The 27,413-nt window shown below is 44.1% G+C and overlaps 2 protein-coding genes across 5 annotated transcripts in view; both read right to left on the bottom strand.

The window, feature by feature from the left end:
* Window positions 1-22: 22 nt before the first annotated feature.
* On the bottom strand, window positions 23-5,737 carry ZDHHC23 (zDHHC palmitoyltransferase 23). 3 transcript variants are annotated; one of them, XM_072398423.1, is made up of 5 exons: window positions 5,669-5,737; window positions 4,731-4,983; window positions 3,997-4,650; window positions 3,027-3,194; window positions 23-2,633 (listed from the first exon to the last, which is right to left on the bottom strand). In XM_072398423.1, the coding sequence occupies exons 2-5, from the start codon at window positions 4,883-4,885 to the stop codon at window positions 2,366-2,368; spliced, it is 1,245 nt and encodes a 414-aa protein (XP_072254524.1). In that variant the 5' UTR covers window positions 4,886-4,983; window positions 5,669-5,737; the 3' UTR covers window positions 23-2,365. The 3 variants fall into 3 exon arrangements, with proteins under 3 accessions (XP_072254524.1, XP_072254525.1, XP_072254522.1); XM_072398424.1 differs by lacking the exon at window positions 5,669-5,737 and adding an exon at window positions 5,518-5,654 and having other exon boundaries at window positions 3,027-3,116; XM_072398421.1 differs by lacking the exon at window positions 5,669-5,737 and adding an exon at window positions 5,518-5,654.
* A 3,513-nt stretch (window positions 5,738-9,250) lies between these two features.
* GRAMD1C (GRAM domain containing 1C) overlaps window positions 9,251-27,413 on the bottom strand; it is a 73,437-nt gene continuing 55,274 nt past the window's right edge. For both annotated transcript variants that reach the window (XM_072398425.1, XM_072398426.1), the window contains 12 exons: window positions 20,772-20,890; window positions 19,167-19,290; window positions 18,120-18,306; window positions 17,782-17,922; window positions 16,466-16,584; window positions 14,440-14,582; window positions 13,495-13,598; window positions 12,981-13,157; window positions 12,275-12,335; window positions 11,574-11,684; window positions 11,144-11,246; window positions 9,251-10,811 (listed from right to left, as the gene is read on the bottom strand). In XM_072398425.1, coding sequence (XP_072254526.1) covers window positions 10,731-10,811; window positions 11,144-11,246; window positions 11,574-11,684; window positions 12,275-12,335; window positions 12,981-13,157; window positions 13,495-13,598; window positions 14,440-14,582; window positions 16,466-16,584; window positions 17,782-17,922; window positions 18,120-18,306; window positions 19,167-19,290; window positions 20,772-20,890 — 1,470 coding nt within the window. In that variant the 3' untranslated portion in view covers window positions 9,251-10,730. The remainder of the gene's footprint in view (window positions 10,812-11,143; window positions 11,247-11,573; window positions 11,685-12,274; window positions 12,336-12,980; window positions 13,158-13,494; window positions 13,599-14,439; window positions 14,583-16,465; window positions 16,585-17,781; window positions 17,923-18,119; window positions 18,307-19,166; window positions 19,291-20,771; window positions 20,891-27,413) is intronic.

Here is a 27,413-nt window from a genome sequence, read left to right on the forward strand (position 1 = left end):
TACGGTAAGGACAGAACCCAGGCACACACTATACAAACTTTATTTAACAAAGACATACAGCAAGAGAATTCTGACTTTACTCATTGCACACTATGGAGTCTGTTTATATAGCAGTGAATCTGAAAATCAGCAAACATTGACTGGTGAAAGTCACATTCACTTCTTTATGAATTCCCCTCATTTCTGTAGCACACATATGAATATGAAGCCCGCCTGCTATCTATAGATCTGTATGTGACAAGGCTGCAGCCCGGTCCTGGGCCGAGTTCTGATTACATATAGAAAGACACGGATACAGACATGTGACCCCTGACACAGAATTCATACAACATGCAAGACACAGGTGAGCGCTCGGTCATTGCTCAATAATTGGTTTGCAGATGGAACGTATCAGATCTGAACAGCAGGGGGCAGTAAGAGGACGGTACATGGCAGATATCATTGTTTGAAAACTGGTAGCTAGGGGGCGTTACATTGCAGCTATGAGCCTTTGGATTGGTCAGTAACACACAACACCAAAGTTTTATTTTGGGGTGCGGAACTCCTACATGGAAAGACTATTTACTTATCAGCAGGCTCTAATATTTCTGTTCATCCAGTCCTGAGATGTCACAGCTTTGCAACACAGCACAATCCTTACTGCAGCTGCACCTTTATTTACAGGCCCGTCAGAAGCAGCAGCAAGTCCCATGGGGAGGGGGATGGAAGGATTGGGGCACATGATCTCAGGGGTATAACCCCTCTCCTCCAGGGGGTATTTATTGTACAGGGAGCACTGCGAGTTAATGAAAGATGAGATGGTGGAGCTCAGCACAGAGGTGACCCCAGCGGAAATTGGCAGGAGACACCCAGAGGGTGATAATCCCTCTACAACGGCTTCCTGTCTGCTGTGTTATATATAGAAATACATTCCTGTGGTATGATGGGGACACTGCAACCGGCATCAGCTGGACTCATATTTAGCATTATCCGCTCTTCTGTACAACCAATCAGGGAAGATCTGTCTATGATGACCATCTGATAAAATCTGTTCAATCACTGATCACCATTTCTCCTCAAGATGGCTGCAAACTCTCCATGTGCCTAGCTGATCTTATCTGATTCAATATGGCAGCCCTGTACTGCGATATACAGATAACCACTAGAGGGAGACAACACCTTCATATTGTCAGCAGGAAGTTGAACAAATAAAAATGTATCAAATAAGTCATGCAGAGAGTGTCTAGAAATGATCATTGTGGCTAAGCAATACCCTGAAAGTCTCTAATGTTCCTACAAAGTATAAGTGTACATCCTGTATGCTCATTGCTGTATATCAGGTGACTTCCTGTGCCACTCCTATACCGTCATAGCTTTACCTAGGCACATCTGGAGTGTAAATGGATCGTTACTTGCTGGAGGGGAAGCTGTACCTGAGGTAGTACAAGGATATGCATGCTTTATCCATTCCGGGCTTCCTCTGCCAATCTGCTGCTTCTTTACAATACCATGATGGCCACCTTCACAGCCAAGCCATTCATGGGGCAAGCTTGCATTTCTATGACCAGCGAATTACTCCATTATTATCCTAATATTAATGTACCCGCGCTGCACCCACTACCCTCTTACCCCGGCCCCCCTGCAGCTCTGATCCACCATCCATCCATCTCATAGCAGTGTTAGAATACAAATGAGGCAATATTCTGATTGTCTTACACATAAATATTCACATAAAGCACCGTCGTATTAATCTAAAACTATGACATAGGTTCAGGGAACACAAATTACTTCCTCTCCATACGTGTGATGTCATACTGGAGGCGGAGCCATTCTGCCACACCCACACCGAATTTCAGGTGTGAACGTCCAGCACAAAGGTAGCAGTCATTTTGTGATATGTACAGAAATAACTTACCAATCATTACACTAGAAATCACCAGATAGGTGAATGTTGTACCAGACACCCATGTGTGACATTCACAGCATCACCTTCAGTAGCTGCCTGTGAAGTTGGCGTGTATCTGTAGTTCTGGTTCAGCTCGGTGCCGGAGGGGTTGGGTCGAGGCTGAGCCCAGGCACAGAGACGCCATAGAAAATTTCTGAATCCAAAAAAAGTGCTTTGTGCCCCAGTGATGTCACCGGTTCCTAGTGTTCTGATTGGCTGCCTCAATTGTCAATTTGGGTCAGAATCTCCTTAAAGCGATTATTGTCAATTTGCGCATCCAAAGGCGAGACCTCTGCGCTTTAGTGAGGTCCAGAAGGTTTAGAATCCAAAAACAGAAATTAAATTAGATGCAAAACATTTTCCTGGGAAGTGCATTGGTCGCCCAGGGTACTCCTAGATCCTGCATAGGGAATAAGGCACTGGTGGGGGGTTGTGGCAGGATCAAACATTGGTGGAGAGGTTGTTTCCGGTGTTTCTGCTGTCTAGGGACAGGAAGTGCAGCCAGTTCTGGTACAGTCCCTGATTGTTGTTCCTCGGGTCCACCACTAGACCGCCCAGGTGAGAGCGGCCGGTCCTCTCCCGCAGGGCAATGCGAGCCTCACGCTCCGTCACGTTGTAGCTGATGTTGAGGAGTTGGACGAGGAGGAGGTAGGCAATCCCTGCGGTGACAATCGTGCAGTACCAGGCACAGGTGAAGGCAAACGATGTGCTGGGGAGAGGATGGAGAGGCGTCACCAAGAGATACCAACAAATCCTAAGAAAAATGCCCTTTTTTATAACCATGGCAAGAGTACTCAGGTTTTAGAATCCTCACCTGCTGTGGCATCCCCTGCAATGCTCATATTTCACTTGGAATGTCGCCCCAACCATCACTGCAACATTCTTTAATACTAAGAACCTACTCTACTCTCTTGTTCCATATTTTGTATTATGAGTGATGGTAACTACTGGATATCAGAATAATACCTGGCCCAGCTTCATGTGACTCCATACCATCCCCATTGTCCAACAGGGGGCAGCATGGTCAGGATTTACAAGAGCACCTGTCCTTTTCAAGACTCCTATAGCACAATATATACACAGAAATAAGAACACTCGGTACCTGTAGTCAGCATAGACGCCGGGGCAGTAGAATAAGGCACTGACGATGTACTGATCCCGGCACAGAGCTCTCAGGGTGATGGTGATCCCACTAACAGAGGTGAACAAGAACACAAGAAGCAGCAGAATAAAGAATTTGTGGTTCCTGGAGCCAATACAATTGTTTATCCTAAAATAACAAAAAGAAAAATGATACAAAGTCAGCCATTTCTGTACAGTTCGTGGTTTCTTAAGTTTCCAGCCCCAACATCCCAGCGGTCCCTCCCTTCCAGACCCCCTCCTTGCAGCATAAACAGCCAGGCATTCCCCCTCCTCACAGTGTAAACAGCCAGACGTTCCCCCTCCTTGCAGCATAAACAGCCAGGCGTTCCCCCTCCTTGCAGCATAAACAGTCAGGCGTTCCCCCTCCTCGCAGCATTACCAGCCAAGCGTTCCCCTTCCTTGCAGCATAAACAGCCAGGCGTTCCCCCTCCTTGCAGCATAGCAGCATAAACAGCCAAGCGTTCCCCTTCCTTGCAGCATAAACAGCCAGACGTTCCCCCTCCTTGCAGCATAAACAGCCAGGCGTTCCCCCTCCTCGCAGCATAAACAGTCAGGCGTTCCCCCTCCTCGCAGCATAAACAGCCAAGCGTTCCCCCTCCTTGCAGCATAAACAGCCAGACATCCCCCCTCCTTGCAGCATAAACAGCCAGGCCTTCCCCCTCTTTGCAGTGTAAACAGCCAAGCGTTCCCCTCGTTTCATTCCCATTCAGTTACTACCCCCCTTTCCTCAAGTTTCAGCGGTGAAGAATCCCTGTATCCCAGAATTCCCCTCCATCCAATCTCAGTTTCTCTAGCAACGCTCGATAGGTTCAATATCCCCCAATTTCCAGTCCCTACACTCCCCCAGTCCTTGCACCCTCCCCCATCCATCCTTCCAGTCCCGATGCTTCTTTCAGTCCCGGGAACCCCCCCTCCCCCTCTCCACCTACCACACACAGTGATGGTCGAGGCGCAGGACGCAGCTCCCACAGATCCTGCAGTGCCCGCTTCGTGCCACTCTCACCACCTGGCACACTTTACACCAGTTCTTGTCGGTGATAAGGAATTCTTTCTCCCGATCTTCAGAAAGCCCTGGCGGAGATTCAGGCTCCTCCTCCTTCTGTAATACCCCATTCAGACTGCCATTGCTGCCCGTCTTTGCCCTTATTGTCCTTTTGTTGAGGTAGCCGGGGTCCTGCTTCGCTTTGGCCAAGAGGAGGAGAGTCATCAGCAGGCCCCCAGTGATGGCGGTGAGGTGACCCCAGCCGATGTGACCTTTCAGGAAGACCTCGCGCACAAAGGTATAATACATATAGCCCAGAGAGAAGAGCACCAGGCTGAGGAACAGCAGAGTCTTCCCCTTCCTCCGGTGCGTCAGCTGGTAATACCAGATCACCAGGACGGGCAGAGAGCTGAGGATCACCACACCGAGGAGGACGTGGAAGGCCGCCATGTACAGGGACACCGGCAGCAGTACCAGGGGCGGGAGGATACTCAGGTCAACCTTCTTGGCCCCTCGGATCCAGGGGAAGCGGAAGCGGTCAGACGCCGTCTCCATGACCCGCGCCAGCACCTCCGGCTGCAGCGACTTGCAGGTGATCCATCTGTGGGGGAGGACGAGCTGCTTATAACCAATCATCACAAAGCAAAGGATGGTACAATCTGATTGGACAACGGACCTCACCTGTCACAGGCCTCGTCCAAATCCTCACAGTCACACAGACAGGCCGCCACGTGGCTCCTGTCCCCCTTCTGGTTTATGTATTCGCAGCAGCACAGGACATCATCAGGGTCACCCCCAGTAATGGGGGTCCCCTTCTTCTTCCTCACCCCCTTCATAGTGTCACCCTCTGCTATAGAGGCTCAGCCTGTCCTCGTTCCTGCACAGCACCGCTGGTGGTGGAGGTCCGCATGGTGAGGAGTCCGGCCGAGGAGAACTGCGGAGAGGAGAACCGGAATCAAATAATGAGTCAGACTTATATTTGTTCTATATGGCAAAGATTAAGGGGTCACCCCCTGACATCTCCCCCCTCCTGCCCCTAATCTCCCCCATTCTTGCCTTGATGCCTAACATACGCAGCATTACCTTCCCCTTCCTCTTCTCTCACATACTATGGTGGAGTATTTCCCCGCCCTTCCTCCAACACCCCCAATAATAACCCCCCCCACTTCATCATGTCACCCCATAGCTGATTGCCTCTACTCCTGGTACCCAGCCTACTGCCAACATTACCCAACCCCCAGTGTCACCTATCTACCCTTATGTGTCCCCCCTTCTCCAAACTCAGTGTTGTAGTTCTGCCCCCCTCCAGTAGGGGCAGCAGTGACCCCTCTGTGCAGATTTACCTCTTTACATTTTGTTACCTCAGAGCTGAACCCCTTAATACCTCACAATGAGTGCTAAACCCCCCCTCCCGGTGCCTGAACCCCAACACTGAGGTAACCCACCCCGACCAGTCCGGTTCCCTCACCTTCCAGGCAGCCAAATCTGACAGAACATGAGCCGGTGGATCGCTCAGTGTGTGGACAGGAAACCGTGACCGGCCATATACCGCCTAAACCTGACTTTACCGGACTCGTACAGCTGTCCCCTCATCCCGTGCTCCCTCCTCCCCCACTCACCGCCCCGGTCTCCTCCGCTTCTCCTCAGCTTCCCTGTGTGACGGGAGGGGCGTGTCTATCCCTGTCCCGCCCACCAGACGTCACCGCCCAATATTAACCCGCCGCTTACCGCCAGACCCAAAGAAGAGCCATGCTGACTGGTGATTGGCTGCTGGTAAAAGGGGCGAAGCCACTCTCTCATACTGGGAATCATTATGATAATTCTTTAATATTATCAATGTGCTGGGATATTATTTTTATTATCATTATTATTATTATTATTATTATTATTATTATTATTATTATTAATAATAATAATTATTATTATGCATGTTATTTAAAAATTATGTGAGTAATAATCCATTCATAATAATAATCATTTTATGATTTATAATAATCATGACAGCAATAAACTTAAGTCAGTATTTGCATAGTTTGGACACGCCCCCTGTCACACCTGATTGGCTGCTGATATACATATATATATATATATATATATATATATATATTCCTGTTCTCCCTTTACCCTGGATGATGGGATGCTCAGCTCAGCAAAGTGAATCCACATCCATGGGAAGATTCACCCTCTAACCATTGTACAGGAAGTGCAGAAAAATCTACAGGAAGTGAAAGGGAATCTTGCATTGGGGACACCACTTCTGGTGTCCCTTCCTTTTGGAGAAGTCTTCTCGCTTCCTGTTGTGTCTCTGGGACAAGATGTAAGGGGAACACAGACAACAAATAGGAACCTGATGGGGGACCCTTCTTTACCCCATCCCAGTGGTGTAGGGATAATTAAGGAGACCCCAGAGCCAAGGTGAGGGGAAGAGGGGTGTGGAAGCTTGGCCACCGGCCCTGGCCTCATAACATTTGAAGAGTTTGCTGACCATTCATTGGAACACTCAACCGGCTGGAGGTGTTTTTCAGATTGGGTGTTGGTGATTAGTGGGAACATGGCCCAAGTGAAATAAGTTCCAATATCCATGTGGTCCTGGCTGTATTTTTACCAAGCATTCCCAAGCAAAATCAGAAGTTTGCTTCTGACCAGCACAGAGTTAAGAGAAGACAATCCGTGCCCTCATCATGATCCTCACATGCAACTGTCCAGGGAGCGATGCCCCTCTCCCCCCCATTAATATCTTCTCTTAATGGAGCTGAACATCAATAGAAGGTGCATTTTATTGTGTTCATCCATTTTGCTTCATTATGGTTGGAGTGCATTACCCACAGGAAGCGCATTGATTTTCTAGTTGGTCTTGCGCATTACGGGAAAGTCCCAGCGCACCAATAAACCAGGAACTTTCCAGGCTGAGATCAGTAGACTGCAAACTGCGCTACTGCTCACGGTGTCACATCTATAATCCTCATCATAAAACCACCAAATAATCCAAGTATGTCATGCAGAAACTTTGTAGCCTTGTCACCGCAGCAGGAGGAGAGGGGAAATCTTCCAATGGGGACACCAGTTCTAGCAGTCATGTGATCATGGCATGGAGTGTATTTTTTTATAAAGAATGGCCCAACTTGCCCTTATTAGCCCGTTATCCTGCGCACATTGTAACCAACCAAACCGACCAATCAGGGCTGCAGCAATGCTTTGCACATTGCTGTCAATCAATAGTTTGAAATATTGCTATTGGAGGGGAGCAAAATGATCACCTGATCAGTGTCCAAAAACAGGATGAGGGGAGGTCAGTGACCAAGTTGTATCGCCTAAATGCCTTGGGTAAAAGTGAGGTCACCTGGACCTGGTACCTGGATCTGCTGTCCATGACCAGTACTCACTTTAGGGATTTATGAAGAGCAACACAAGTACACAATTATAGATGGAGAATAGATATTTTTTTATTTAAAAATTGTTTGTGTTTAAGATTCAGTCTTTGTAGAGGTTGCTGATGGCTTTCACTATTTCTGGTTGAACACTAGAGGGCAGCAGATAGACTTCAATATCAGCTCCCTGCCTGTAAGAAAACTACACATCCCATAATTCCTTGCATTGTGTATCATGGATGGGCGTGGTCATATTTGTAGTCTCAGCTCTATACAGCAGAATTGGGTGGCTACCAGTGAGGACATTCTGACTGGAGCATGAATTGTAGCCACAGGTATTAAGGATATGCAGCTCACTGAAAGGGATGGAAGGGATTTCGGGGACCTAATTGAACACAAAACATCAAGACAAATATGTTTTCATATTCACCTGCAAGTAAACTTTTAAAAATATTTTCAGGTGTTAAAACACCTGCCAATGCCAAAGTCTCTACCATGTTTAGGATTAGGTGGGAGGTACCACTGCATCCAGGCAGGGGGGGGGGGGTACCAAGTATCGGACCCACCCAGAATTACAAAATGTATAGATTTCTCTGCTGGGGGTGGCTGTTGAGGAGGGTGAAGATTAGAGAGATATTAGCAGGAGGTTTAAACATGTGGGGAGGTTGCAGTGCAGTTACAGCTGCATTATGCCTGTAGTTAATATGCTAGAAGGCACATATAGAGGGCAGTAGTGAACAATTGAAGGGTGGAGGGGCAGTTAAAATACCCCAAATTGCAGCATTCTACAAGAGAAAACCACTGCTACCCACACAGAGAGGCATTTACTTGTACCATTGCCCCCCTGCTGTGCCAGTCTTGGCTTTGCACCCTATGGACCTCCCAGAGCAACCTTTAATACCCAACACTTCCAGGGGTGAATGTGCAGGTGACTATCTCCTCCCATGATGCATTGCTCTGCTAATCCTGCCAATAAGCAGTGTTCTCTGACCTATTGTAACCCGTCAGGTAGGTGAAAGGAAAGGTAAGTACTAAAATCAACACTTTCCCCAATATATTTATATGCCAAGCTTAGGGTGTATCTGTACCGTGTGTCAAAACATTTCAACCCCCAAATTTCAGCTCGTATTCCTGCACCACGCCTACGTATGGTGAGGCATCAGTAAGGGAACAAATTTGTGGTTGCCTTGCAGCTTGGAGTATTAGCATTCAGCCGACATACCCAGGATGAGCTTATGTTGCTGCCATTAGGCAACCAATCAGAAGCTCTGGCTGCACACAGGTCCCACCCATGAGGATATTTTTAGATAATAATACAGGGATCATATTCACTTAATACAGGGATCAGTAAGTGACACTGCATGTGGTTAGCTTGCAGCATTATCACTCAGCCGGCATACCTTGGCTCATATAACCATCTTCTATATATGGGAATCTTGTGGCTGATGAGTAAATATATGATGATCACCATTCCAGTCTATGAGCCCTTTATCTCTTCCAAGGGGTGCAAAACGTCATATAAATCTGGCCAGGCCATGGAAAATGATAATTCAATGGGAGCCAACAAGTTTCAGTAATCTGAGCTCCCTTCCTCAGGGCTGCAGGTTGAGCTGTACAGAGATCAGCTGATATTTTTACGCTTTGTTGCAGCTCTTCCATCTCCTGCTCTCTGCAATCCTCATCATTCAACCCTGAGGAAGGGAGCATTGATCCCTATAAAGTGTCGGCTTTCTTTGAATTTTAAGTAATTGGCACCAGCTAATAAAGCTCTGATATGCAAATCATCATATTGGTACCTCATTACAGGTAAATAATGGGCAAAATGCTTCACAGTACAGAAAATACATCTTTAATTTAAATATTGAGATCACTCGTTAAAAATCCCTTATGTACAAACAGAGGAGACAAGACAAAGCATTGTAACAGTGTACAACCCCTGAGATTGGTGAAAAACTCCCATCCTGGCCTGTTTTGGGGGCAGGCAGGAGGTGGCTGGGTGTCACAATCCGCTCCCCCGGTCTGGAGGAGACCCTACAGCAGCAAGAAGAGCCGAGATTAAAGGGAACCTGTCATGGGATAAAAAAGACCCCACCAGCAGTCATGTTGATTCTTCAGCTTCACCATTCGAGTCACTGAGCCAGAACAAGCATGCAGCAAGTGAGAAAATTCACCTGCTTGCCTTTGAGCTGCCCCATGTTCGCTAGATGGTGCAAAAATAGTCCAAAAACAGAAATCATTGGGAAATCGGTCCTCCCGACTCTGATAAATTAAAGCTTTGGGCATCACATGTGCAGTGGTGACCACTGGAGACGACAATTTCCTATTCAATCTGCCCTTGGTCACTTAAAAGCAATTAAAACTTGACACGGTAAGGGTCAATTTGTGGTTCTGTGGCAGTTGAGTAGCCACACATGACATCTGATCATGTGACCTTTAATTGAAATTAATTTTTCCCTATCGCTTTCTATTGGTCTGCCTGGTCTCCACCAAAAGCTTTTCTTCTTTATTTTAAGATAATAAACTTATTTTAATCCCTAAGTTGATCAAAGTTTGTCTGGAGGTCAAATTCCTTAATGGTGACCTGAGTTTCTAGCCAGGGGGAGGGGTAGCTGGGGATTGGGGAGTAACAGGGCAAAGAGGGGCCTGGGCAGTGCCACCCTTACCTGCCAAGTGTTCCTGTGCTATTCCACATCAGTACTGGCATCAATGGCTGCCCTCTAAACAGTCACAGGCAGAAGGTTTTTGGTCCATCTGGGGGGCCTATTGAAAGTTTTGTTGGTTCTGGTGGGGTCCCTAATGCATGGTTGGTGGGGTTAATGGTAATGCCACTGACCAGCATTGCAAGGTTGACCTGGGTGACAATAAACCTGGTAATGCCCCTCCACTCTTCTCACCCCCCTCCTTCATTCTGCAATCTAAAAATATTTCATATCTACCCTGACTTTATATTGCTACCATCAAGCAACCAATCAGAGGCTCTGGCTGCACCTAGGTCCCACCCACGAGGATTTTTTCAGATGATACAGGGATGTGAAATTGCTACATTGTTTCCCAGGTTCGGATCCACTTCAAACATCGGACGCCATGAAATTTTCTTGCTACAGAAAGTCATTATAAATAAGTTTAGGGATAGAAATCCACAAAACACACAAACACTCTAGCAGCTTTATAGGAAAACATATGACCCCGCTGTAAACGATTTTTGCTGTGGGGGTGGAAATGTTCCTGAAGGTAACCGATGAGGCGCCATTGTCAAGAGGCGGCCAGACAGCCGCTATCATGCCTGGAAAGCTCATCCAATGCGCAATGACGGTTAACTCCCAGAAGCCCCTTCTTCTCCTGTCTTGTTCATGAGGTCAAAGCTCTTCTGGAGGAGCATAAGGGAATCCTTCAGCTGGAAGAGAAACCAATACTTTGATGATGGGTCTATGGATACACACATGTAGTAAATGCAATCCAGTCCTGAGAGTAACACTGCTCTGCTAAACAATACAGTCTGCCAAGAGGACTGACCAGCTCATTGTGCTGCTTCTTTCTTGCCTAGTCTGAGCATAGCTGTACAGGGACGGCAGGTAAAATGAAGGTACTAAAGATCTGCCTTAAGCAAGTGCAGCAAGTGAGAACATTCACCTGCTTGCCTTGGAGCTGGCCCATGCTTGCTTGATCGTGCTATAATAGTCCAATAACAATATTGGGGTAAAATAGTAAATTAACCCCCAAGATTACCTGTTCAAGTGTGCCAATGGAATCGTGCAGGACGCCCTTCAGCCCTGGTCCCAGATGGTGATGGTGAGATTCATCTCCTCGTTCAATAGTGCTGGAGGGCAACCTGGAAATATCCAAAGATTTCAGAATAATTAGCATTTCCAATACAAACCGATTCTACATACAGCCAAGGGTTATATCAGTGTGTGACTGTGGGGGGACATTAGAGTGTCAGCTCCTCTGTACAGAGACTGATAGGAGGGGCTCAGTGATCTCTGTACAGCACTGCGGTATATGTCAGAGCTATATAAATGTATAATAATAGTGTGTGACTGTGGGGGACATTAGAGTGTCAGCTCCTCTGGTCTACACTATGATCGGATTACTGTTTTTTTTGTACAGCACTACAGTATATGAAGTACACATAAGGTGATCTTATAGCTCCTCCTACCTGGTGGATTTCCTTTGCAGTTTGTGACCTTGGTAGAAGATCTGTGCGGCATTTTCGATCTTTGACAGCTTGATGAACAGCGTAATGTTAAGAAAGACGAGCAATACCAGGCTGAGGGAGGAAATGTGAGAAGTGAGGAGTAGCAGATCGTTGTCACCAGAACAGATGTCCATGATGAAAGATTTCCAATTTAGTGACAATTTAGGAATTCCTATCACTGCGACAAAGTTCTCTGGGACAAAAAGTGAACTTAAATTTCCAGCTTACATTTACAGATGGTCTTACCCCTCTATACTTTTTTTTCGTTAAAAGTTCCACTCCAGCCAGCAGCATAAAAAGACCACTAGGGGGTGCCAAGGGGTGAACCCCTACTGTATGCCACCTCACTACAAGGAATATATGCCTGGAGGGGCTGCAACATTGACCATATGCCCTGTTATGGTGGGCATCTATTGTGCCATGCAGCTGGCACTGGGAGCCCAACCCCCGGGAGCCCCCCCCAAAGCATTGGAAGAATATGAACAGCTGGCGTGTGGTGGGGGAATTAAGGCAAGCAAAACTTCCTTTTACATTCACCCTAGACAATAACTAGTAATAATTAACCCTTGCCGTGCTGGGGTGTGGGTTTTCTGAGCCCTTCAACACCACTAAGGGATTTCTCCCCCCTAGTTGCTGGTTTTTAAGCTTCATTCAATACTCACAAAACACTCATGACAGAAATAATAATGACATGTCTCTGGTTAGCAGCGTCTCTTCTTTTTCCTACAATAAATATAAAAAAAAAAAAAAAATGAATACACAAACATATCCGTATGATTATTGTTCAGTGCACTACAGTCTGATAGAAACATTTTACAATTAGCAGACTTATGGGACTTCGCCTGTCTACTAAGCCGTCATTAATTGTACACAATTGCCCACGAGACCTACAGATAACGGGATCTTACTAACAGCACTCTCAGAATACAAAGATCAGGTAGGTTCCCTTACCCACCCACATATAGTGCTGGGAGTCATGTGACAGAAGGCTCCAGTTCCACAAATCTGAAGTCAAAGTATATTGTAAGACCTGGAGCCTGGTCCATGACATGCACACAAAAAAATTCTCGGAAACCAGCTACATACTACTAGAGCATCATAGGTTGCCGATCCTGCCCCATTTCCCCCAGTTCCCCCTTGCTCCCTACCTTTAGCCGAACCCTCAACCTGGAGGAAATCTGTATTATTAATATTAATAAACAGGATTTATATAGCACCAACATATTATGCAGCACTGTATATTAAATAGGGGTTGCAAATGACAGACAGATACAGACAGTGACACAGGAGGAGGAGAGGACCCTGCCCCGAAGAGCTTACAATCTAGAAGGTGTGGGAAGTATCAAACAATAGGAGGGGAGACTGTACCCGATATCTCCTGACGGGTGTCATGTGACGGCACCCTGGGGTCATGCTGTGAACTGTGTTTAGTTAGGTGATCAGAGTGACTGCGGCTGTGCGTCCGCCTCCTCCGCCTGATGCTGCTGACTTTGCTGTTGTCCTCCAATGGGTTTCCAGGGGCCTCTTCCGCCAAAAGGTCTGACTCTGTGACATCACAGAAAATGAGGAATATTGTAAGACATGGAGGACACTAGACCGAGAAATAGTACTACTTCATTTTCTGTATAAAACATCGCCACTATCCCCCCACTTTCCAAACAGTCACTGGTTATTTTAACTTTGTAAGTCTTTTAGAATGGTAGTAATCAGGAAGTCCATTGTGTTAAAAAAAATTTTGCCAAAATTTTCCTAATTTTGGTAAATCAAAAATTCCCATGGTTCTGGATTACATTGGTCATAAGAGATTGTCATTTGCGTTTTAAATAAGCTCACCATAATACAGGCCTTGCTGTTAAATTTGGAATAGGATCCCAGAACTTACCCAACTGCTTAAAGTAATCCTCCAGACCACTCCAGGAATTCCTTTCAATGAAAGTCTTGACGAGACCCCATGGCTGCTTCCTGTACTTCACATCTGTGATGACCCTGAAGACAGATATACATGATGGAATTAGTATGAGGCTGCAGACACACAGATCTATCCCATCCGTGTACCATGTATAAGGCCCCCAGATATACTCCTATGGCACAGAATGCAGTACATTGGCTTTGGCATCTATAACCTGGCCATGGCGTACATGCAAGGAGACCATGAGCAATATGAGACAGCTTGAAATGCTTAGGTTATTCTTTGCATACCAAAAGAAAGTCAAAGTGACCTTAAAGTGTATGTCGACAGGAGTTTGCATACCAAAAGAAAGTCAAAGTGACCTTAAAGTGTATGTCGACAGGAGCGGGGGGGGGGGGGGGGCTATGATGCAAAGGTGAGGTCTGGATTTTAAGATGGGCCTATAGATCTGTATCTATGCCACCGAGTTCAGTGAATATGAAATGCATGGTCTGTTCTGACTTACGCCAGTTGCTGCTGTGATAAGAAGGATCAAAATTTGGCTCACACAACACGCAAGATCAATACTGTTTTGTGTCAATGGGTTTGCATGCTGGTTGTGTAACGGTGATGTAATGGAGGCAACAAGGAGCAGATTGTCTAATAGACAATACTCAAACCATTAGGTCTATGGGGGGAAAATGGGATGTAAAAAGTGAATCATTTAGTGAATTCCCAGGTGGGTGTCCAGTTTGTGCTGGTAGGGATTTCCTCCATTCCTTCTAGGCAGTGAACTGCTCATCGCTTTATGGGCTTCTTCCAGCAAGTGACTGGTTAAACCTATTCAGGTGACTGGGACTAGTTGTGTTGGGAACTAGTTAGGGACTCCTAAACCCTCACTTATGTTACATGGTACATGCGTCTATCCCCAGATCTTACCGTAATCTGCACTTGTGTCTGGAGGTGCGGAATATGCAGTACTTGTTCACAGTGTAGAAATAATCATGATACGGGACATCATGTGTGATCACCTCCGTGTCCACGCTGTAGTATTGTCCTTCCTGACTTTCCTTGTACAGAATCTGTAAGGGACAGAACACAGACATGATGGTGGGGGGACAATTTGGAGAACTGCACACAGCAACTATGGAGGGCATCAAGGGCCACAACATAAGGGGTCAACCCATGCTGCATTTTCCTATGTGTCCGGGACTGTTATCACAACTTCTCATCCTAGGGATAGACAAAAATATTCCAAGAGCAGCAAATGTAACTTTCGAAAGTATAAAATATGTATTCAAATGTTGTAAATGTTCAGTAACACCAACCTTACCCCTCTCATAGTGAAGTGAGAAGAAGAGGAGTGATGAGTTCATCGTTACTCTGCTCTCTCTTCCTATCAGAAGGTTTCTTGATAGCACATGAGTACTGCTGCACAACTTATTGGCTCCTTGGGTTGCTTCTCCTTCCCCTATCTGAGCTTTATGGCTGCTTTGCACACCTTTTATTTTTACACATCCGCAATGTATTTCACTCCTAAATGTGGAGTTAAATTGAGCTTTCCTTTGTAAGAATCATAATATGGGATCCACAACTCTTGTCTTTGCTGTAGTTGCATTCTCAATGTAATACACAGAATATCTGTCTGCTTAAAGGCCTGCAGATAGGGATTTAGTCATATTGTGGGATGTAAAGGATTACATTTACCCTGGAAGTGCTATGTAAACTAGAGGAGGGGTACATAACCCCAGGGACCCTCCGCAGAGCTCCACCACCTCCATTGTGAGGTCATTGACCAGAATTCACATGTGTGTTCTGCCATTCTCATGTTTGTAATTGGGAGATAAAGGCTATTGATCTATGCTCCCAGGGAGGCGTTACATATAATGGGCGATCAATATCATGTAGAATATAAAGTTTACTGGTCTCTGGAATAGTCAATATCAACATGATAACTGAATAATATGCTTTGAAGGTTTTATCATTAAACAGGATTTATATAGCGCCAACATAATATGCAGCGCTGTACATTAAGTAGGGGTAGAAAATGACAGACAGCCACAGGAGGAAGAGAGGACCCTGCCCAGAAGACCTTACAATCTAGGAAGTGGGGGAAGTATCACACAACTGGAGGGAGATATGGAATGGTGGGAAGTAGTGAGGGTGTAAGAGACAGAAGAAGACAGGTAGGTGAGGTTGAAGCGTTGGGTTTTGAGGGCTCTTTTAAATGAGCAGAAAGTAGGAGCAAGCCGAATAGGACAGGGAGAACATTCCAGGAAGTCGGGGCAGCTCTAGAAAAACCCTGGGGCCGTGCGCGTGATTAGGTTATAAGTCACAAGTTTTAAAATGGACAGTTTTACTGTAAGACTGTAAAACCTTCACATAATAAAATGACCTTTTGCATTTGTAGAGCAAAGAAATGGGGGCAAGTAGCACCCTAAACTTCCCAACAGCTTGCAGTCCCTACCTCTCATTTCTGAAACTCAGCATTTGCACAGTTATGGCCACCTTTTTCACTTCCCATATGGCAGTGCCCAATTCTGGAACTGGATTTCATGTCTTTTGTCACCTAGTGTATAATACAGGAGCTCACATTGTGTTGCCCACCATGGTCCCCGATGCTGGGACCTAAAAACCATAGACCCTTTCTGTAAGTAATTGCCCCAAGACCAGCTCTATTCTTTGTGCCTAAAGTCCAGGCTGGGCACGGAGTTACAATAAATCAAGTGCGCTGTCCCTGTATGTATTTGTGCCATATATACATACATGCCATATGTACATAGAGGGCTGCCATGTGAAATTTCCAGGACCCATGCTAGGTAAACTTTGCTTTCCCATGTATAAAAGTTCCAACATTACAAAAGTCAAGCTCCTTTGATCGGGGCCAAGTACAGCAGTACCAACTGTCCCCACTTGATGTTTGTCTTGCATACATAGGCACCTCTACAGCACAGAAGCATCGTACCTGTTTGTCTGTAGCAGTGGTGAATTTTCCAATCAGTGGGTTGTTGATGGTAATGGTATAAGTCAGTGTCCTGGTCTGATTGCCATTTACGTCTAACTTCCAAGGGGAAGACTCCAAATCTGAATCAACAGGTACAAAAATATAATTAAAATAATGTCGTTATTTACCAAGTGTGACACTATATTACATGCTAAGTGTCTGCCACCCCACCCATCACCACACACACACACACACACAACCACCACACAGAAAAACAAAATTCTAGATTTTTTGGTGGAAAATGCACCCATTGGCACACCAACACCTGGGATATGCATCTTCACTGTCCCATCCACCTCCACTCACCAGTGTGACTTGCTCTGTTGGTCCGGATTTACTAAAGTTCTCCAAGGCTGGAGATGATACACTCATCAGTGAAGCTGGGTGATCCGGCTAACCTGGAATAGATCTGGTCAAGGATTCAAACTTTTGCTAACAAAAAGCTAATGAGTTTTAGGAAATCCATTCCAGGTTTGCTGGATTACCCAGCTTCACTTATGAAAGTGTATCCTCTCTAGCCTTGATGAAAGTGTATCCTCACTGATGAAAGTGTATCCTCTCTAGCCTTGGAGAACTTTATTAAATCAGGCTCTTTGCCTGCACATTCCATATCCTCCTTTGACATCTTTGACCAGCCTTTAGAGAGGGAGATATATACAGCCAGTTGAACAACTTTACTTTTCACTGGGATGTCAACCTAACATGTTTTCAGGCACTGGGAACTGAAGGAGGTTATGAAGCTCTGAGGGAGCATATGGAAAACCTATGCGTGGTGCTGGGGTGCACTGACCGTTCAGTAAGAGATGATACAGAAACTTGCAGTGTTGCAAATTGGCATCACCATCCTCAATGTGCTGTTCAGCAGGGGTGTGTTAATCACAGGTCTGGCCAAACAGAATCAGAATCTTTTTATTAGATATATTAGGTCCTATAGATAAATGGCAATGGACTGCTCAGCATATAGACTGGAAAACAGTATGGTATATGCTGGTTCACTATCAAGAAAACCACCATGCAATGCAGGGAAGCATGTAGACAGGAAGTGTCTGCAAAGATTGTTCAAGTGGTCAGCAGCGCTGATATGAAACAGAAGGTAAGAAAAAAAATATGAAAACTTTTTTTTGTTAAAGAAAAAAGGTTTATGGCTAATTAAACATATGGCTTCAGCAAATGTCATTTAACCTAATCCTGGTCCATGATTTAGATACATGTGAGCACTACTACCAGTCTGTATGGGCAGGAGCATAACCCCAGAATTGGGCACATCCGGGACTTACCGAAGACTTTCCTGGAGGAGTAGAACTTCTGCATGAACCGAGAGGAGGTGAAGAGCAGCTGGAACATCCTCTCAGCTCTGATGTTGAACACCCGGTTAATGTATAGTTTCCCCTCCACCTGCTCCTCCTGAACTCTATCATCTGATGGAGAACACAGACAAATCAATGACTGCCGGAGACATGGCTCCATTCAACATTTGGTTACAGATACACTTCAATAAATACATATTTTAAATAAATAAAATGGATTGCGAGTATTCTATAAAATGTGATGCTTTAAGAAATGCTTAGTAGTTTGTCTGCTGAAGGCGTTTCCATTCCAAATTCAGGTGTCTTACATTCATCCCCGGAGTCGGAGCCGCTGCTCCTGTCACCATGTTGGTTCTCATTGCCGTTCAGGTCCAGCGCTAGGGTGGAGGTCCCGATGTGTGCGCGGAGGCTGCTCTTCCTGGTGGAGCTCAGAGAGGGGCTCTTTCCTGCTGTCCTTTCCCCTGTCCCCTCTTCTGGGGGGGCCTGTCCTGATACCTGGGGAGGGAAGGCTGATGTTAGAGGAGATACAGCTGTTTTGTAGCAGGTATGTGGAGTCAGGTAACCAATTCCTTACATGGTATCAACCAAAGACCATAATACTGCACAGGAACCATCCATAGCCCCAATTATCTCTTACTGAATATTTTATTATATTTACAGGGTCAGTGCCCAAACCAAAAACATCACAGCAACCCTTTCAAACCCAATCACCAACTTATGAATTATTACCAAGCATAAAGTCCGCACCCCTAGTTCCCCAACGTAGCCCCGGCACCATCCAAGCAGAAATTCATCACAATTGTACATAGCAAAAACCTGACCCGGCTCACCCATCCTCATCTGGGTAGAAACTAAATCTATCCTCAGAGTAAGGGCACCACCACCCTCATTCCAAAAAAAATAAGAGTCCCCCAAGGTACCCATCCTCCTTCCAACAAAATAAGAGCACCCCCACCCCCAATTTTCAATTCATTGGAAACAGTGCAAATGATCCTCCCAACAACAGAAACAGAGGACATTCCCATTATCCTAAATGAAAATCAGCACCCTAACTCTCCATAGGTTAAAAATGGGGCCCCCCACATTCGCTTACCAGCGGAAACATCACAGTACCTACCTTTTCACCTTCCAATATATTAGAAGCACCTCCATTCTCCTTAAGGCAAAAACATATCACTAACCCGATACTCCACCCATCAAAATCTAATCACCACCACCCCAAAATAGGAGCCTCAATGGACCCCCCCCCCATTATCCTTTATTTAGAAACCGAACACCCTACACTTTTAACTGCAATAACAGAGCCTCTCCCCCCTTAGGTAAGCAGCCCCCTGACAACACCGCATCATTCTTACCATTTGTAGGATGTTCATCGAGTCCGTCTCTGTCTGGGAGACGCCATCCCTCATCTGAAAAGATCCCCGGGGTGTCTTGTCACCCTTCTCTCCCAGATCCTCGCTCGCTGCCCTGCTTGGTATCCTGCAGACAGATGAGACTATGAATAATGAGAGTGGCATCATGATAATTATTTACCTGCTTCATCCTTATTCAAGCATGGTTATTATAACTGCAGGTGGTTATTATTGTTGCTGGAATTGTACAGAACTCCTATGATGTATGAATGCCTCATTCAAATTATGTGGTCAGGCCAGGATTCTGGTGGCTCTGCAGGTTCTGTCCCTACATCTGTGGCAGGATTTTGAAGGCACTGCTGTCAATCTGACCTGCTACACCAGACATTGGCACCTGCAATAGTAGCAAACTGCAACATTTTGGGAGCAGTGAAGAACTATGCAGGAACTCACTGGGTGTTGTCAGACACAAATTTTGCTATAGAGCCAAGAAGTTTGTGTTGCACTAATAGCTGTCAGTTCTAGTAAAACCTGGAGATGAGGGAGGGGTTGGGCAAGGGAGCTGACACTTCGTTCAAAGCACAAATCCAATTTAAAGACAACCAGTCACCAACAGGAGGTTAAAGCAGGCGAGTGTAGCATTGCAAATGACACTTTTTTATTTTAAAAAAGTGCACCAACCGTTCAATCCACTGTAAAATCTTTCAGAAGATTTGCTTCCTTTAACCACATTACAGGGATTCCATCTCCTATAGATCACAAAGATTGGATTGAGTGGTCAGCTGAATGGTCATGGGCCAACATGAGGTTCGTTCACCCTCTGCAGAGCTACGGCCTTTTTCCCAGAGTTTTGTTTGCTGCTGGTCAACAATTGTCACCGAACCACTAAATGCAGCGCCCCCGCACAATGGAACAGATACACAAACCCCGCTTTGGTGACAAAAACTTCCTCAGTACCCGGGGGAGCAAGGAGTGCAATACCCCTGCCAGTGTGCCCAAGCATTATCATATGACCAGGAACTGATATCACAACTCCCCAGGATTGGTTACACACGGGCACCTTGAGAGTAAGGCTACATACACACGTCCAAAGATTCTCGTCCGATTATCGCTAGCATTGGATAAAAATCTGTCGTGTGTACAGTGACCGTCCAGAGTTGTTAATGGATTCACCTAGACAAAGACTGCAATACAAGTGAAGGGGAGAGAGCACAGCGGGGAGCCGCTCCATTGCTCACGCCCCCCTCCATAGAGCAGAACGACGCTGTGTGTACAGCACTCGTTCATGCATCGTGGGTTTTTTTGTCATTGGAAAGGATTGTGAAAGATCCTTTCCAAGGACAAAAGTCTAATGTGTATACAGCTTTGTGTCTTGAGAAAATCAGCTTAAAAGACTTTATTAGATTAATAAGATTTGGCTGACCCAATCTTAGTAGCCACACATGGAATTTATAGATTTTATTCCAACCTGGGGTCACCGACATGAAAGATCCTTTCCAACAATAATTATTGCACATTAGTGGGCTGTATTTGGCAGAGCTGATGGAATATGTGAATGATATATGAACAGAAGAGGATTCGGAAAGATCTGCAGGTAATGCCTCTCACCTGGCTGCTCCGATGTCCTCAGACGGCATGGCTAGGCTGTCCATCTCCTCATTATTCAGACCCAGCTCGGTGCCATAGCTTTGCTGTACCAGCTGCCAGAACTCCTTCTTGGTCAGACTCTGTGGAGAGATGGATGAAGAAGGTTAAATATTTATATCTTAATTATTTCACGTCAGATACTTCCCTTCAGGTCCACCTGAAGGGAAGTATTGGGTCCACCCTGACTGGAGTTCTTGTTCACACGCTGTACCCTACAAGCTTGGTGAAATCCAAATATTACTTTCACCAAGTCAAAAGTATGCTCCATAATATAGGAGACTTCTCCATGGCATAAGACTTCCATATTGGAGACAGATTACTACAGATCAGTAGTTCAGAGATTGGAAATTTAAATAATGATATTCAAAGATACATTCAGAAAATATTGTTAAAAAAACCAAAGTTTTTTTATAATACAATGATATTTATGCAATGCAAAAGAAGGTCAAAGTATAAAACTTTTTAAAAAGGCTCAAACTTTACTACTCCACGCATTTATAGTAGATGGAATTGCTTTTTCCAGATATTGAATTATCTTTAAATTTTGAAGCTGATATTTCGGGGCTGAGGGGATCAGTTCTTAACACATTTCTCACATATCAAATCTACTTCTTCAGGCAAACTATTTGTTCTCCCTTGCATCCAAATAGATTGTAAGCTTTTCGTCCTTCTGTATCCTCCCTTATACCTTAACAGATTGTAAGGTTCTATTTTCTATTGTCCCTTGTACCACAGTAAATTGTAAACTATTCTGCCTTCTCTATCCTCCCTTGTACTCAAATAGAATGTAAGCTCCTCCTCTTTCTGTATTTATTCTTCCTTTTACCCCATACAGATTGTAAGCTCTTCTGTATCCTCCCATATACCGCAATAGATTGTAAGCTCTTCAACCTTATTTTTCTCTATACCCTACTGAATTGTAATAGATTGTAAGCTCTTCAACCTTATTTTTCTCTATACCCTACTGAATTGTAAGCTCCTCTATATACCCTATAGATTGTAAGCCCTTCTACTGTCTTCTTCCTTACACCCCAATAGGCTTCAAGCTCTTTCTTTATTCTCCCTTTATGCAGCACGGTGGCTCAGTGGTTAGCCCTCTGGCCTTTGCAGCGCTAGGTGCCAGGTTCGAATTTCAGCCAAGACAATATCTGGATGGAGTTTGCAGGTTCTCCCCGTGTCTGAGCGGGTTTCCTCCGGGTACTCCGGTTTCCTTCAACATCCCAAAACATGCATTGAGGTTAACTGGCTTTCCTCTAAAATTGGCCTTAGACTGTATAAATGATATATGACCACGGTAGGGACTTTAGATTGTGAGCCCCTTTGAGGGACAGTTAGTGACACAACTATAGACTTTGTACAGCGCTGCGTAATATGATGGCGCTATATAAATACTGAGTAATATTAATAATATCTTTTTATTCCTATATATTATTAAACTGTATTTTTATAGCACCAGCATAGCGCTGTACAAAATCTTCTTCCTCTATATCCAATGTTATATGTTTATAAATAAACTGTATTTATATAGCGCCAACAATTTACGCAGCTCTGTACATTATTCTTACTTTGATCCTAATGGATTGTAAGCTCCTATTAATAAACAGGATTTATATAGGGCCAACATATTACACAGCACTGTATATTAAATCTTCTGCCTTTTATATCATCCCTTATGCTCTAATAGATTGTAAGCTCTTCTTTAAAGTTTCATTTAGCACCATTTCAAACCCCATAAGTAAAATTGTCAACAACCCACTCAAGAATATTCCTGCTTGTGGAATGACCACAATTGGTCAAATTTAAAAATTATAATGAATTTATGAAAAAAAAAAAAAAATATATCACATTTTGTTTTTTCCTGCTATTTGCATTTGATATATCGACCGCTTGACTGTCATATAAACGGAATATAATCGGATTGGTCATCAAGCACAAAATTGGCAGTTTATCTACCGGTGTGAATCTGCCTTGGAAAAGAGATGTTTACATATTGTCCAGACAACAATTGTCATTGGGACAGAAAGTAAGGAGAAATCCTTCATTTTAAAGCAGTGAATTTATCATTCACAGATAATAATAATCCAATAAGTATAGAACACACCTGATCATTATTAATAAACAGGATTTGTATAGCACCAACATATTATGCAGCGCTGTACATTAAGCTATGGGTAGAGGAACACTACCACGAAGCAGATTATTGTAGCAGAATGACGCCACCTGCATGGAGTTTGTATGTTCACCTTGTGTTTGTGTGGGTATGTGTTTGTGGTAGGTAATTGTCCATCCTTTAAATCCGCCTTTAGCCTGAGATAATATCATTTGAATATAGTTGGGTCATTAGATTGAGGGACTTGACTATAAATAGGCGATTGGGTAGGTACAGCGCCACATATTATGTCAGTGCTATAAAAAAACGAGCATGATGATGATAATGATGCTGGGAGGATGTGCACCTGGGACGTGACAGAACATAATGGACATATAAACCGTTCGCCCATTATTATGTGTTATGGTAACTAGGAGAATAGATTTTGTTTGGCCCTAAGATGTGACGTCTCTGACCTATTGTCACATCAACAGACTCTTAGCTCTATTTTCTCAGACAACAAATAAACATTTATTCAGAGACACACTGAAAGTAAAATTCCATCATACAAAGAGCGAGATTACAATTCATTACACCGCCACACTTTCCTTGTTACAGGTAACCAAGTTCTGCATTTGTTTTGCTTTAGAAGAATGGAAACAAAATCTGTGACGTGGAGCCTAGTTATAAAAGTTTGTCATTAATTACAGTTTATTTGTTTAGATAGAGATTCAGAAAACAAAATAATTTGTGGTTATTAGCTTGTACACTAAGTATGTCAACCAGGGTTCCTCCAGGGGGCGCTAGGGATTTCTTGAGCAATGCGAAATTTGTGTCCCCCCAGGTCAGTTTAAGTGACACCAGCAATGGTGACATTATTCCCAATGGCCAGCACACTATTGTAATGTGAGCTGTGGATAGAGGAATTATGGCAGGGGTTCGCTGAAGACCAGAAAGGTCCAGGTTTGCTGGATCATCCAGGTTCTCCCATGATAGTCTTATCTTCTCCAGTCCTGGGGAACTTTAATAAATCAGGCCCTGTGAGTGAATGTTGCAGATTTTCTATAGGTTGTCAATCAGCACCTGATTACTCACATATTTCAGGATGGACAGCAAAGCTTCTTTTGCTGAGTTTTGCCAATGTGAGCTGCAGTGTCTGTGAACAGGCAGCATGTGAGATACAAATGGAGGATTTGGCTCAGTCAGGGAAGGTAATCCCTGCCCTTTCATATCATATTCCACATATATAGATTGAATTATTTAGCAGCAAAACAATGCTGCTGCTTTGACTCCCAATAGTGTGCCCATACACGGTATAGGGAAATGGCTCCTGGGAGATGTAGTTTTGGGGTTACAGGAGCTCCCAGCCAAAAATGTACAAGCCCAATTAAGAATATTAATAATGTCACTAGGAATTATAAAAGTTAAAAGAAAATCATGAATAATAATAAATAATAAGCTGGTAGATGATCTAAAAGGGGATCTGGGGTCATTCTTTGTGTTTATATTTCACGTCTATGGGAAAGCCCAGACAGCCAGGTTTCCTGCCTGGTTGGCATATTTATGAATCTCTCTTCATATTGTAAGAGCGGTCGGATTATACTTTACGCATGGTTGCCCTCATAATCCTGGGAGCCATCACCACGCATTGATAGCACAGAATGGCTCAGAGTTCTTATAGTGAAGGAGAATCGATCAGAGAAGAGAATCTCAGCACAGGTGTTCGGCTACAGGAATATTAAATATCATTTCCTTGAAAAGATCCCCCCCCCCCATGTACAGCACACAAACCAGCCATGCAATATAATAAAAGGGAACTCCACACTTATGATGTGTTCTTTTTTATGTAATAGTGCTAAATGAACCTTTAAATAAGTGATTACAATCTTCAGGATACAAGGGGGAATAAGGTAGAGCGCTGTGTAATATGTTGGCGCTATATAAATGCAGTTCATTAATAAATATATATAATAATAATGATATATAAAGAAGAAAGAGAAGAAGAAGAGAGAAGGAGAAGAAAGAAAGTAAAGAACTTGAAATCTATTAGAGTGTAAGGGAGGATACAGAAGTTAGAAGAGCTTACAATCTTTTAGGGTATACAGGAGGATACAGAGGAGCTTACGATCCAGTTGGGTATAGGGAATCTTATAATCTATTGAGGTACAAGGGAGATTACAGAAAGCAGAAGAGCTCACAATCTATTTGAATGCAAGGGAGAAGTAAGAAGACAGAAGAGCTTACAATCTATTGGGGTATAGGGGAGGATACAGAAGAGTTTATAATCTATTGGAGTATAAGGGAGAACAAAGAAGACAGAAAAGCCTACAATCTATTGGTATATTGGAAAAAGACAGAAGAGCTTACAATCTATTGGGGTATAGGGGAAATACAGAAAGCAGAAGAGCTTATTGTCTGTTAAAGTATAGGGGAGGAGGCAGAAGAGCTTACAATCTACTTGGATGTAAGGCAGAATAAAGAAGACAAAAAAGCTTACAATCTGTAGGTATATGAGAAAAAGACCGAAGGCAGAAGAGCTGACAATCTATTTGGATATAAGAAAAATACAGAAGGCAGAAGAGTTTATATTCTATTGGGGTAAAAGGGAGAACACAGGAGGAGGATGAGCTTACAATCTATTGGCAAATAAGGAAGAATAGAGAAAACAGAAAAAGTTACAATCTGTTAAGGTAGAGGGGAGGATACAGAAGGCAGAAAAGCTTACAATCTATTGAGGTACAAGAGAGAATAGAAAATAAAAGAGAGTGTACAATAGATATTGGGGTATACGGGAGGATACAGAGAACACTGAAATATACTGAATATAGTAGATACAAGTGGAACCTTTTTTGCATTATATTATATTATCAGCAATGGTGCATGGTGGATTGGGTGGGCTTGGTGGGTTCCACTCTGCAGAGTACAGAGCAGCCAATCAGCGGGAGGATAAATTCCTTTGTATTCCACATTCCACTTTGTGGACTACATGAAACATTTGAGTTTTGTGACCTAGAATTAGGTTGATGACACAGCGCTGGTTACTCTCGGTAGGGAACGTGGTGCCCGGTGTGATATGAACTCACTGTCACAATGTACGGTGTCTCCAGCTCATTCCCTTACAATGTAACAATACAAACAGTGGTATAATAATATGGGTTGTAGTGATAATTACATTTGGGTTGCCGCCTGTTCTGGGAGGATTCACCAGCATTATCATCTCTGTTCTATTTTTACAGGATGAATAAACATAAACCACGTGGTAGCACTACAGTAATGACACGGAGCTTACGCTCTAATCAGATCTGGGACTGCAGGGCTGAATTTGCAGATAAGATCCTGCAGTGACATAATTTTTATCATTTAAATAGTATTTATATAGCGACATGTTACCCAGATATATACATACATACATACATATTACATACAATAAATAGTTATTTCAAATGACAGACAGTGACACAGAAGGAGGAGAGGACCCTGCCCCAAAGAGCTAACAATCTAAGGTTCCTCCCATCCGGAGAGATTCCCGGATGGGAGGAACCTATTGAAAGCTGATGACCTGCCCTATGTGTCACATGCCTTATATACAAGTATATTGTGACCAGACTAAAGACATTGTACTATTTTGTATAAACAAACTCTGAAGTAATTCTCCAAGGGTCTGCAATGTTTTTTTTTTAGCAGCTCAGTTTCACCTCCCAGCAGTGACTTAGCAGCTCAGCTCCCCCTACTCCCCTTTACCAACAGCTCAGTTACCCCACCTAATAGTGACTTAGCAGCTCAGTCGAATGAATTGAGTATTCTATGCACTAAGCATATTCTTTACAATGCATGTGGCTTTGCTTCGAAAATTCCCTTCACCCAGATTATTTTTCTAACACAAGAATAAAGGAATATGTCTGATTATTTGCAGTGAATATGATCGTGTTATAGTGCACTCAGTATGCTATAATCATAGGCTGGGAATGAGCGCTGAATAGCTACCGTGCACGGACCTTCATGCCCTACAGTGGATGTAAAGGGCTGTGGATTATAAGTAATTGCAATTCTTTAACTACAATACTTTTTGCAACCATATTGGCAAGATATTTTTGCAATCTGTTCTGACATATATGGCACAAATATCTCCCCATCCCCAGAAAATGGATTACTATTGGTTTTCCCAGATCTTACGCTTTATAAAAAAAGAAAACCCTGTACGGCCACCTCTTAGCTACAGCTCGCCAGCTCATCCCCCTATAACTCATAACCTCATCACACACACTGCTCCAAGACTTTTCTAGAGCTGCCCCTATTCTCTGGAATAGTTTTCCTCGACCTTTCCGGCTTGCTCCTACGTTTTGCACATTTAAAAGAGCACTCAAAACCCAACACTTCAACCTCACCTACCCGTCTTCTTCTGTCTCCTAAACCCTCACTACTTCCCACCATTTCATATCCCCCTCCTATTGTGTGATACTTCCCCCACCTCCTAGATTGCAAGCTCTTCTGGTCAGGGTCCTCTCCTCCTCCTG

The sequence above is a fragment of the Pyxicephalus adspersus genome, chromosome 1 (genome assembly GCF_032062135.1).
Source record: "Pyxicephalus adspersus chromosome 1, UCB_Pads_2.0, whole genome shotgun sequence".
Taxonomy (NCBI): Eukaryota; Metazoa; Chordata; class Amphibia; order Anura; family Pyxicephalidae; genus Pyxicephalus; species Pyxicephalus adspersus.